This window comes from Oncorhynchus gorbuscha, linkage group LG14 (genome assembly GCF_021184085.1).
Source record: "Oncorhynchus gorbuscha isolate QuinsamMale2020 ecotype Even-year linkage group LG14, OgorEven_v1.0, whole genome shotgun sequence".
NCBI lineage: Eukaryota > Metazoa > Chordata > Actinopteri > Salmoniformes > Salmonidae > Oncorhynchus > Oncorhynchus gorbuscha.
This window is the reverse complement of record NC_060186.1, coordinates 13,832,305-13,844,932: the sequence shown is the minus strand read 5'-3', so window position 1 is coordinate 13,844,932 and position 12,628 is coordinate 13,832,305. Positions and strand designations below refer to the sequence as shown.

General features: G+C 44.4%; 1 protein-coding gene across 6 annotated transcripts in view; it reads left to right on the top strand.

Moving 5' to 3' along the window:
• LOC123994482 overlaps positions 1–12,628 on the top strand; it is a 99,537-nt gene that overhangs the window by 47,027 nt on the left and 39,882 nt on the right. For all 6 annotated transcript variants that reach the window (XM_046297116.1, XM_046297117.1, XM_046297115.1 and 3 more), the window contains one exon: positions 4,856–4,926. In XM_046297116.1, the coding sequence (XP_046153072.1) occupies positions 4,856–4,926 (71 nt within the window). The remainder of the gene's footprint in view (positions 1–4,855; positions 4,927–12,628) is intronic.

Here is a 12,628-nt window from a genome sequence, read left to right as displayed (position 1 = left end):
TTGAAGTGGAAGCAGCTTAAAGAGCTCTTCTCTTGTCTCCCCTTCTCTTCTCTCCCCTTCTCTCCCCTTCTCTTCTCTCCCCATCTCTCCCCTTCTCTTCTCTCTCCTTCTCTTCTCTCCCCTTCTCTCCCCTTCTCTCCGCTTTCTCCCCTTCTCTTCTCTCCCCTTCTCTCCGCTTCTCTTCTCTCCCCTTCTCTCCTCTTCTCTCCCCTTCTCCTCTTCTCTCCCCTTCTCTCTGCTTCTCTCCCCTTCTCTCCCCTTCTCTTCTCTCCCCTTCTCTTCTCTCCCCTTCTCTTCTCTCCCCTTCTCCTCTTCTCTCCCCTTCTCTCTGCTTCTCTCCCCTTCTCTCCCCTTCTCTTCTCTCCCCTTCTCTTCTCTCCCCTTCTCTCCGCTTCTCTCCCCTTCTCTCCCCTTCTCTCCGCTTCTCTCCGCTTCTCTCCCCTTCTCTTCTCTCTCCTTCTCTTCTCTCCGCTTCTCTCCGCTTCTCTCCCCTTCTCTCCCCTTCTCTTCTCTCCCCATCTCTCCCCTTCTCTTCTCTCTCCTTCTCTTCTCTCCCCTTCTCTCCCCTTCTCTCCGCTTCTCTCCCCTTCTCTTCTCTCCCCTTCTCTCCGCTTCTCTTCTCTCCCCTTCTCTCCTCTTCTCTCCCCTTCTCCTCTTCTCTCCCCTTCTCTCTGCTTCTCTCCCTTCTCTCCCCCCTTCTCTTCTCTCCCCTTCTCTTCTCTCCCCTTCTCTTCTCTCCCCTTCTCCTCTTCTCTCCCCTTCTCTCTGCTTCTCTCCCCTTCTCTCCCCTTCTCTTCTCTCCCCTTCTCTTCTCTCCCCTTCTCTCCGCTTCTCTCCCCTTCTCTTCTCTCTCCTTCTCTTCTCTCCCCTTCTCTCCCCTTCTCTTCTCTCCCCTTCTCTCCCCTTCTCTCCCCTTCTTTCCGCTTCTCTTCTCTCCCCTTCTCCTCTTCTCTCCCCTTCTCTCCGCTTCTCTCCCCTTCTCCTCTTCTCTCCCCTTCTCTCCGATTCTCTCCCCTTCTCCTCTTCTCTCCGCTTCTCTCCGCTTCTCTCCGCTTCTCTCCCCTTCTCTCTGCTTCTCTCCCCTTCTCTCCCCTTCTCTTCTCTCCCCTTCTCTTCTCTCCCCTTCTCTCTGCTTCTCTCCCCTTCTCTCCCCTTCTCTTCGCTCCCCTTCTCTTCGCTTCTCTCCGCTTCTCTCCGCTTCTCTCCGCTTCTCTCCCCTTCTCTCCCCTTCTCTCCGCTTCTCTCCGCTTCTCTCCCCTTCTCTTCTCTCTCCTTCTCTTCTCTCCGCTTCTCTCCGCTTCTCTCCGCTTCTCTCCCCTTCTCTCTGCTTCTCTCCCCTTCTCTCCCCTTCTCTTCGCTCCCCTTCTCTTCTCTCCCCTTCTCTCCGCTTCTCTCCCCTCCGCTTCTCTTCTCTCTCCTTCTCTTCTCTCCTTCTCTCCCTTCTCTCCCCTCTCCCCTTCTCTCCCTTCTCTCCCTTCTCTCCGCTTCTCTCCCCTTCTCTCCGCTTCTCTCCCTTCTCTCCCTTCTCTCTCTTCTCTTCTCCCGCTTCTCTCCCCTTCTCTCCCTTCTCTCCTTCTCTCCCTTCTCTCCTCTCTCCTTCTCTTCTCTTCTCTTCTCTTCTCTCCGCTTCTCTCCGCTTCTCTCCTTCTCTCTCCCTCTCTCTCTTCTCTTCTCTCTCCCTTCTCTCTCTCTCCGCTTCTCTCCGCTTCTCTCCGCTTCTCTCCGCTTCTCTCCCCTTCTCTCCGCTTCTCCCCTTCTCTCCCTTCTCGCTTCTCTCCGCTTCTCTCCCTTTCTCTTCTCTCTCCTTCTCTCTCCGCTTCTCTCCGCTTCTCTCCGCTTCTCTCCCCTTCTCTCCCCTTCTCTCCCCTTCTCTCCCCTTCTCTCCCTCCTTCTCTTCTCTCTCTCCCCTTCTCTTCTCTCTCCTTCTCTTCTCTCCGCTTCTCTCCGCTCTCCTCTCTCTCCTTCTTCTCTCTCCGCTTCTCTCCCTTCTCTCCCTTCTCCTTCTCTCCCTTCTCTCTTCTCTCTCCCTTCTCTCCCTTCTCTCTCTCTCCCCTTCTCTCTCCCCTTCTTCTCTTCTCTCCCTTCTCTCCCCTTCTTTCTCTTCTCTCCCTCTTCTCTTCTCTCCCTTCTCTCCCCTTGTTTCCGCTTCTCTCCCCTTCTCCTTCTCTCCCTTCTCTCCCTTCTCTTCTCTTCTCTCTTCTCTCCCCTTCTCTCCCCTTCTCTTCTCTCCTCCTTTCTCTCCTTCTCTTCTCTCCCCTCTCTCCTCTTCTCTCCTCTTCTCTCCCCTTCTCTCCCCTTCTCTCCCCTTCTCTTCTCTCCCCTTCTCTCCCCTTCTCTTCTCTTCTCTTCTCCCTTCTCTTCTCTCCCCTTCTCTCCCCTTCTCTCCGCTTCTCTTCTCTCCCCTTCTCTCCCCTTCTCTCCCCTTCTCTCCGCTTCTCTCCCCTTCTCTCCCATTCTCTTCTCTTCTCTCCCCTTCTCTTCTCTCCCCCTTCTCTCCCCTTTCTCCTTTCTGCTGCTTTCTCTTCTCCTCCTCCAGATTTGCTTTCTGAAATTGACGTGGATGTGTGATTAGCCATTAAAGCAAACGAGCTGTAGTCCCTTCAGTTGCTATCTGAAATGTTGACCACTATAGACTTGTGGCATCCTCAACATCCGTATATATACAGTTGAAGTCGGAGGTTTACATACACCTTGGCCAAAAACATTTAAATTCCGTTTTTTCACATATCCTGACATTTAATCCTTGTAAAACTTCCCTGTTTTAGGTCAGTTAGGATCACCACTTTATTTGAAGAATGTGAAATGTCAGAATAATAGTAGAGAGAATTATTTATTTCAGCTTTTATTTCTTTCATCACATTCCCAGTGAGTCAGAAGTTTACATACACTCAATTGGTATTTGGTAGCATTGCCTTTAAATTGTTTAACTTGGGTCAAAAGTTTCAGGTAGCCTTCTACAAGCTTCCACAAGTTGGGTGAATTTTAGCCCATTCCTTCTGACAGAGCTGGTGAAACTGAATCAGGTTTATAGGCTTCCTTGCTCGCATACGCTTTTTCAGTTCTGCCCACACATTTGGTCAGGGCTTTGTGATGGCCACTCCAATACCTTGACGTTTATCCTTAAGCCATTTTGCCACAACTTTGGAAGTATGCTTTTGCAACCAAGACCCATTTGCAACCAAGCTTTAACTTCCTGACTGATGTCTTGAGATGTTGCTTCAATATATCCACATTATTGTCCTTCCTCATGAAGCCATCTATTTTGTGAAGTGCACCAGCCCCTCCTGCAGAAAAGCATCCCCACAACATGATGCTGCCACCCCCGTGCTTCACGGTTGGGATGGTGTTCTTCGGGCTTGCAAGCCTACCCCTTTTTCCTCCAAACATAACGATGGTCATTATAGCCAAACTTTTCTATTTTTGTTTCATCGGTCCAGACGACATTTCTCCAAAAAGTGCGATCTTTGTCCCCATGTGCAGTTGCAAACCGTAGTCGGTTTTGGAGCAGTGGCTTCTTCCTTGCTAAGCGGCCTTTCAGGTTATGTCGATATAGGACTCATTTTACTGTGGATATCGATACTTTTTTTTACTGTGGATATCGATATCGATACTTTTTTACTTTTACGTTTCCTCCAGCATCTTCACAAGGTCCTTTGCTGTTGTTCTGGGATTGATTTGCACTTTTTGCACCAAAGTAAATTAATCTCTAGGAGACAAAACTCGTCTCCTTCCTGAGCGGGGTGACGGCTGTGTGGTCCCATGGTGTTTATACTTGCGTACTATTGTTTGTACAGATGAACGTGGTACCTTCAGGTGTTTGGAAATTGCTCCCAAGGATGAACCAGACTTGTGGAAATCTACACATTTTTTTCAAAGGTCTTGACTGATTTCTTTCGATTTTCTCATGATGTCAAGCAAAGAGGCACTGAGTTTGAAGGTAGGCCTTGAAATACATCCACAGATACACCTCCAATTGACTCAAATGATGTCAATTAGCCTATCAGAAGCTTCTAAAGCCATGACATGATTTTTTTCTGGAATTTTCTTTGCTGTTTAAAGGCACAGTCAACTTAGTGTATGTAAACTTCTGACCCACTGGAATTGTGATACAGTGAAATAATCTGTCTTTAAACAATTGTTGGAAAAATGACTTGTGTCATGCACAAAGTAGATGTCCTAACCGACTTGCCAAAATTATAGTTTGTTAACAAGAAATTTGTGGAGTGGTTGAAAAATGAGTTTTAATGTCTCCAACCTAAGTGTATGTAAACTTCTGACATCAACTGTATATCATCTCTAAAACGTGTACTACTTGCTCAAATCCTTTTCCTTGTATTAAACGTTTCCCCTAAAGTGAGTTATGATGCCTGTTTCTCTTAGTCAATCAATACATTGACCTCAGCTGATCCCAGGTCTGTAAAAACTCCTCTCTCTACACACACACGAAGACCCCAGCAGCCAAGTGCCACAGGAGACCCCTGAGTGTGCTGCCTGCCCGGCTGGGAACCCCAGTGACCACACTGGTCCTTATTGCCCCCCACCACCACCATCAGAGGGATGCTGCTGGCCTTCCCATTGATAAAGACCAGACTCTCACACACGCACAGACACATACACACTCCTGAATCCTGGCATACTGTATATCGAGATATTATTAGAAAACATTCAAAAATCTCACAGATAAGTGTATATTTCAGTTTGGTGATGTGTGAGGATTTGTGAGCAGTGGATTTGAATTGAACACTATAGCAGCGGGTTGTGTGTGGCTTCTCTTCCCGCTAGAGAGCCTGTTTAAACACAGAGGTTTGTATTTACTCTCTTCTTCCCTCTTCTCCTCTTCCTCTCTTTCTTGCAGTCGACTTCTTGGCAAAGTATTGCATTTTCAGCCAGGAGAAGCTGGCAGAATACAAAAGGGCTTTTGAAGCGGTAAGTGAAAGGGGATTTAAACCCTCTCTGTTCACACTATGCCTCAGATACACTCCCTCTTTCTTCCTTGTTTTCTGTCTCTCTCTTTCTCTAGTTCTTACTCTCTCTCTCCATTTCACTCTTCCTGTCTCTCTCTTTCTCTAGTTCGTACTCTCTCTCTCTCTCCATTTCACTATTCCTGCCTCCCTCTTTCTCTAGTTCTTAGTCTTTCTCTCTCCTTTTCACGCTTCCTGTCTCTCTCTTTCTCTAGTTACTACTCTCTCTCTCTCTCTCTCTCTCCATTTCACTCTTCCTGTCTCTCTCTTTCTCTGGTTCTTACTCTCTCTCCATTTCACTATTCCTGCCTCTCTCTCTCTCTAGTTCTTACTCCTCTCTCTCTCTCTCTCTCTCTCTCTCTCTCTCTCTCTCTCTCTCTCTCTCTCTCTCTCTCTCTCTCTCTCTCTCTCTCTCTCTCCATTTCACTATTCCTGTCTCTCCCTTTCTCTAGTTCTTACTCTCTCTCTCCATTTCACTATTCCTGTCTCTCCCTTTCTCTAGTTCTTACTCTCTCTCCATTTCACTATTCCTGCCTCGCTCTTTCTCTAGTTCGTACTAACTCTCTCTCTCCATTTCACTATTCCTGTCTCTCTCTTTCTCTAGTTCTTACTCTCTCTCTCTCTCCATTTCACTAGTCCTGTCTCTCTCTTTCTCTAGTTCTTACTCTCTCTCTCTCTCCATTTCACTATTCCTGTCTCTCTCTTTCTCTAGTTCTTACTCTCTCTCTCTCTCCATTTCACTATTCCTGTCTCTCTCTTTCTCTAGTTCTTACTCTCTCTCTCTCCATTTCACTATTCCTGTCTCACTCTTTCTCTAGTTCTTACTCTCTCTCTCCATTTCACTCTTCCTGCCTCGCTCTTTCTCTAGTTCTTACTCTCTCTCTCTCCATTTCACTATTCCTGTCTCACTCTTTCTCTAGTTCTTACTCTCTCTCTCTCCATTTCACTCTTCCCGCCTCGCTCTTTCTCTAGTTCTTACTCTCTCTCTCTCCATTTCACTATTCCTGCCTCCCTCTTTCTCTAGTTCTTACTCTCTCTCTCTTCATTTCACTATTCCTGTCTAACTCTTTCTCTAGTTCTTACTCTCTCTCTCTCTCTCTCTCCATTTCACTATTCCTGTCTAACTCTTTCTCTAGTTCTTACTCTCTCTCTCTCCTTCCATTTCACTATTCCTGCCTCCCTCTTTCTCTAGTTCTTACTCTCTCTCTCCATTTCACTATTCCTGTCTCTCTCTTTCTCTAGTTCTTACTCTCTCTCTCCATTTCACTATTCCTGTCTCTCTATTTCTCTAGTTCTTATTCTCTCTCTCTCTCTCTCTCTCTCTCTCTCTCTCTCTCTCTCTCTCTCTCTCTCTCTCTCTCTCTCTCTCTCTCTCTCTCTCTCTCTCTCTCTCTCTCTCTCCATTTCACTATTCCTGCCTCCCTCTTTCTCTAGTTCTTACTCTCTCTCTCTCCATTTCACTATTCCTGTCTCTCTCTTTCTCTAGTTCTTACTCTCTCTCTCCATTTCACTATTCCTGTCTCTCTATTTCTCTAGTTCTTATCTCTCTCTCTCTCTCTCTCTTTCTCTCTTCTCTCTCTCTCTCTTCTCTCTCTCTTACTCTCTCTCTCTCATTTCACTATTCCTGTCTCTCTCTTTCTCTAGTTCTTATTCTTTCTCTCTCTCTCCATTTCACTATTCCTGTCTCTCTCTTTCTCTAGTTCTTACTCTGTCTCTCTCCATTTCACTATTCCTGCCTCCCTCTTTTCTAGTTCTTACTCTCTCTCTCTCCATGTCACTCTTCCTGCCTCGCTCTTTCTCTAGTTCTTACTCTCTGTCTCTCCATTTCACTCTTCCTGCCTCTCTCTTTCTCTAGTTCTTACTATCTCTCTCCCATTTCACTCTTCCTGTCTCTCTTTTCTCTAGTTCTTACTCTCTCTCTCTCTCCATTTCACTATTCCTGTCTCTCTTTCTCTAGTTCTTACTCTCTCTCTCTCCATTTCACTATTCCTGTCTCCCTCTTTCTCTAGTCCTTACTCTCTCTCTCTCTCTCTCTCTCCATTTCACTCTTCCTGTCTCACTCTTTCTCTAGTTCTTACTCTCTCTCTCTCCATTTCACTATTCCTGTCTCTCTCTTTCTCTAGTTCTTACTCTCTCTCTCTCTCATTTCACTATTCCTGTCTAACTCTTTCTCTAGTTCTTACTCTCTCTCTACTCTCTCTCTCTCTCTCTCTTCTCTGCCTCTCTCTTTCTCTAGTTCTTACTCTCTGTCTCTCCATTTCACTATTCCTGTCTCTCTTTCTCTAGTTCTTACTCTCTCTCTCCATTTCACTATTCCTGTCTCTCCCTTTCTCTAGTTCTTACTCTCTCTCTCCATTTCACTATTCCTGCCTCTCTCTTTCTCTAGTTCTTACTCTCTCTCTCTCCATTTCACTATTCCTGTCTCTCTCTTTCTCTAGTTCTTACTCTCTCTCTCTCTCCATTTCACTATTCCTGTCTCTCTCTTTCTCTAGTTCTTACTCTCTCTCTCTCTCCATTTCACTATTCCTGTCTCTCTCTTTCTCTAGTTCTTACTCTCTCTCTCTCTCCATTTCACTATTCCTGTCTCTCTCTTTCTCTAGTTCTTACTCTCTCTCTCTCCATTTCACTATTCCTGTCTCACTCTTTCTCTAGTTCTTACTCTCTCTCTCTTTCTCTTCCTCTCCTTTCTCTCTTACTCTCTCTCTCTCCATTTCACTATTCCTGCCTCCCTCTTTCTCTAGTTCTTACTCTCTCTCTCTCTCTCCATTTCACTATTCCTGTCTCTCTTTCTCTCTTACTCTCTCTCTCTCTCTCTCCATTTCACTCTTCCTGTCTCGCTCTTTCTCTAGTTCTTACTCTCTCTCTCTCATTTCACTATTCCTGCTGTCTCCTCTTTCTCTAGTTCTTACTCTCTCTCTCTCTCATTTCACTATTCCTGTCTCTCTCTTTCTCTAGTTCTTACTCTCTCTCTCTCTCCATTTCACTATTCCTGTCTAACTCTTTCTCTAGTTCTTACTCTCTCTCTCTCTCCATTTCACTATTCCTGTCTCTCTCTTTCTCTCTAGTTCTTACTCTCTCTCTCTCTCTCATTTCTCTATTCCTCTCTCTCTCTTCTCTCTCTTACTCTCTCTCCATTTCACTATTCCTGTCTCACTCTTTCTCTAGTTCTTACTCTCTCTCTCTCCATTTCACTATTCCTGTCTCTCTCTTTCTCTAGTTCTTACTCTCTCTCTCTCTCCCATTTCACTATTCCTGCCTCCCTCTTTCTCTAGTTCTTACTCTCTCTCTCTCATTTCACTATTCCTGTCTCTCTCTTTCTCTAGTTCTTACTCTCTCTCTCCATTTCACTATTCCTGTCTCTCTCTTTCTCTAGTTCTTACTCTCTCTCTCCATTTCACTATTCCTGTCTCTCTCTTTCTCTAGTTCTTACTCTCTCTCTCCATTTCACTATTCCTGTCTCTCTTTCTTTTCTCTGGTTCTTACTCTCTCTCCATTTCACTATTCCTGCCTCTCTCTTTCTCTAGTTCTTACTCTCTCTCTCCTTTTCACTCTTCCTGTCTCTCTTTTCTAGTTCTTACTCTCTCTCTCTCTCTCTCTCTCCATTTCACTATTCCTGCCTCCATCTCTCTCTAGTTCTTACTCTCTCTCTCTCCATTTCACTCTTCCTGTCTCTCTTTCTCTAGTTCTTACTCTCTCTCTCCATTTCACTATTCCTACCCCCCTCTTTCCCTAATTCTTACTCTCTCTCTCTCTCCATTTCACTATTCCTGTCTCTCTCTTTCTCTAGTTCTTACTCTCTCTCTCTCCATTTCACTATTCCTGTCTCTCTATTTCTCTAGTTCTTATTCTCTCTCTCTCTCTCTCTCTCTTTCTCCATTTCACTCTTCCTGTCTCTCTCTTTCTCTAGTTCTTACTCTCTCTCTCTCTCCATTTCACTATTCCTGTCCCTCTCTTTCTCTAGTTCTTATTCTTTCTCTCTCTCTCCATTTCACTATTCCTGTCTCTCTCTTTCTCTAGTTCTTACTCTGTCTCTCCATGTCACTATTCCTGCCTCCCTCTTTTTCTAGTTCTTACTCTCTCTCTCTCCATTTCACTCTTCCTGCCTCGCTCTTTCTCTAGTTCTTACTCTCTGTCTCTCCATTTCACTATTCCTGCCTCTCTCTTTCTCTAGTTCTTACTATCTCTCTCCTTTTCACTCTTCCTGTCTCTCTTTTCTAGTTCTTACTCTCTCTATCTCCATTTCACTCTTCCTATCTCTCTCTTTCTCTAGTTCTTACTCTCTCTCTCTCCATTTCACTATTCCTGTCTCACTCTTTCTCTAGTTCTTACTCTCTCTCTCTCTCTCTCTCCATTTCACTCTTCCCGCCTCGCTCTTTCTCTAGTTCTTACTCTCTCTCTCTCCATTTCACTATTCCTGTCTCTCTCTTTCTCTAGTTCTTACTCTCTCTCTCTTCATTTCACTATTCCTGTCTAACTCTTTCTCTAGTTCTTACTCTCTCTCTCTCTCCTTCCATTTCACTATTCCTGCCTCCCTCTTTCTCTAGTCCTTACTCTCTCTCTCTCTCTCTCTCATTTCACTATTCCTGTCTCTCTTTCTCTAGTTCTTACTCTCTCTCTCTCCATTTCACTATTCCTGTCTCTCTCTTTCTCTAGTTCTTACTCTCTCTCTCTCTCCATTTCACTATTCCTGTCTCTCTCTTCTCTAGTTCTTACTCCTCTCTCTCTCTCTCTCTCATTTCTCTCTTCTCTCTCTCTCTTTCTCTCTCTCTCTTCTCTCTCTCTCTCCATTTCACTATTCCTGTCTCTCCTTTCTCTAGTTCTTACTCTCTCTCTCCATTTCACTATTCCTGTCTCTCCTTTCTCTAGTTCTTACTCTCTCTCCATTTCACTATTCCTGCCTCTCTCTTTCTCTAGTTCTTACTCTCTCTCTCTCTTTCACTATTCCTGTCTCTCTCTTTCTCTAGTTCTTACTCTCTCTCTCTCCATTTCACTAGTCCTGTCTCTCTCTTTCTCTAGTTCTTACTCTCTCTCTCTCTCCATTTCACTATTCCTGTCTCTCTCTTTCTCTAGTTCTTACTCTCTCTCTCTCCATTTCACTATTCCTGTCTCTCTCTTTCTCTAGTTCTTACTCTCTCTCTCTCCATTTCACTATTCCTGTCTCTCTCTTTCTCTAGTTCTTACTCTCTCTCTCTCCATTTCACTATTCCTGTCTCACTCTTTCTCTAGTTCTTACTCTCTCTCTCCATTTCACTATTCCTGCCTCGCTCTTTCTCTAGTTCTTACTCTCTCTCTCTCCATTTCACTATTCCTGCCTCCCTCTTTCTCTAGTTCTTACTCTCTCTCTCTCTCTCCATTTCACTATTCCTGTCTCACTCTTTCTCTAGTTCTTACTCTCTCTCTCTCTCTCTCCATTTCACTCTTCCCGCCTCGCTCTTTCTCTAGTTCTTACTCTCTCTCTCTCCATTTCACTATTCCTGCCTCCCTCTTTCTCTAGTTCTTACTCTCTCTCTCTTCATTTCACTATTCCTGTCTAACTCTTTCTCTAGTTCTTACTCTCTCTCTCTCTCTCTCTCCATTTCACTATTCCTGTCTAACTCTTTCTCTAGTTCTTACTCTCTCTCTCTCTCCTTCCATTTCACTATTCCTGCCTCCCTCTTTCTCTAGTTCTTACTCTCTCTCTCCATTTCTTATTCTGTCTCTCTCTCTCTCTTCTTATTCTCTCTCTCTCTCTCTCTCATTTCACTATTCCTGTCTCACTCTTTCTCTAGTTCTTACTCTCTCTCTCTCCATTTCACTATTCCTGTCTCTCTCTTTCTCTAGTTCTTACTCTCTCTCTCTCTCTCCATTTCACTCTTCCTCTCTTTCTCTAATTCTTACTCTCTCTCTCCATTTCACTATTCCTGTCTCTCTCTTTCTAGTTCTTACTCTCTCTCCATTTCACTATTCCTGTCTCTCTCTTTCTCTAGTTCTTACTCTCTCTCTCTCCATTTCACTATTCCTGTCTCTCTCTTTCTCTAGTTCTTACTCTCTCTCTCTCCATTTCACTATTCCTGTCCTCTCTTTCTCTAGTTCTTACTCTCTCTCTCTCTCTCCATTTCACTATTCCTGTCTCTCTTTCTCTAGTTCTTACTCTCTCTCTCTCCATTTCACTATTCCTGTCTCTCTCTTTCTCTAGTTCTTACTCTCTCTCTCTCTCTCTCTCCATTTCACTATTCCTGTCTCTCTCTTTCTCTAGTTCTTACTCTCTCTCTCTCTCCATTTCACTATTCCTGTCTCTCTTTCTCTAGTTCTTACTCTCTCTCTCTCATTTCACTCTTCCTGTCTCACTCTTTCTCTAGTTCTTACTCTCTCTCTCTCCATTTCACTATTCCTGTCTCTCTCTTTCTCTAGTTCTTACTCTCTCTCTCTCTCCATTTCACTATTCCTGTCTCTCTCTTTCTCTCTTTCTCTAGTTCTTACTCTCTCTCTCTCTCTCTCCATTTCACTATTCCTGTCTCTCTCTTTCTCTAGTTCTTACTCTCTCTCTCCATTTCACTATTCCTGTCTCTCTCTTTCTCTAGTTCTTACTCTCTCTCTCTCCATTTCACTATTCCTGTCTCTCTCTTTCTCTAGTTCTTACTCTCTCTCTCTCTCATTTCACTATTCCTGTCCTCTCTCTTTCTCTAGTTCTTACTCTCTCTCTCTCCATTTCACTATTCCTGTCTCTCTCTCTTTCTCTAGTTCTTACTCTCTCTCTCTCTCTCTTCCATTTCACTATTCCTGTCTCTCTCTTTCTCTAGTTCTTACTCTCTCTCTCTCTCTCTCTCCATTTCACTATTCCTGTCTCTCTTTCTCTAGTTCTTACTCTCTCTCTCTCCATTTCACTATTCCTGTCTCTCTCTTTCTCTAGTTCTTACTCTCTCTCTCTCTCATTTCACTATTCCTGTCTCTCTCTTTCTCTAGTTCTTACTCTCTCTCTCTCTCTTTCACTCTTCCTGTCTCTCTCTTTCTCTAGTTCTTACTCTCTCTCTCTCTCATTTCACTATTCCTGTCTCTCTCTTTCTCTAGTTCTTACTCTCTCTCTCTCTCTCTCTCATTTCACTATTCCTGTCTCTCTCTTTCTCTAGTTCTTACTCTCTCTCTCTCTCCATTTCACTATTCCTGTCTCTCTTCTTTCTCTAGTTCTTACTCTCTCTCTCTCTCTCATTTCACTATTCCTGTCTCTCTCTTTCTCTAGTTCTTACTCTCTCTCTCTCCATTTCACTATTCCTGCCTCTCTTTCTCTAGTTCTTACTCTCTCTCTCTCCATTTCACTATTCCTGTCTCTCTTTCTCTAGTTCTTACTCTCTCTCTCTCTCCATTTCACTATTCCCGTCTCTCTCTTTCTCTAGTTCTTACTCTCTCTCTCTCCATTTCACTATTCCTGTCTCCCTCTTTCTCTAGTTCTTACTCTCTCTCTCTCCATTTCACTATTCCTGTCTCTCTTTCTCTAGTTCTTACTCTCTCTCTCTCTCTCTTTCACTCTTCCTGCCTCTCTCTTTCTCTAGTTCTTACTCTCTCTCTCTCATTTCACTATTCCTGTCTCTCTCTTTCTCTAGTTCTTACTCTCTCTCTCATTTCACTATTCCTGTCTCTCTCTTTCTCTAGTTCTTACTCTCTCTCTCTCTCTCCATTTCACTCTTCCTGTC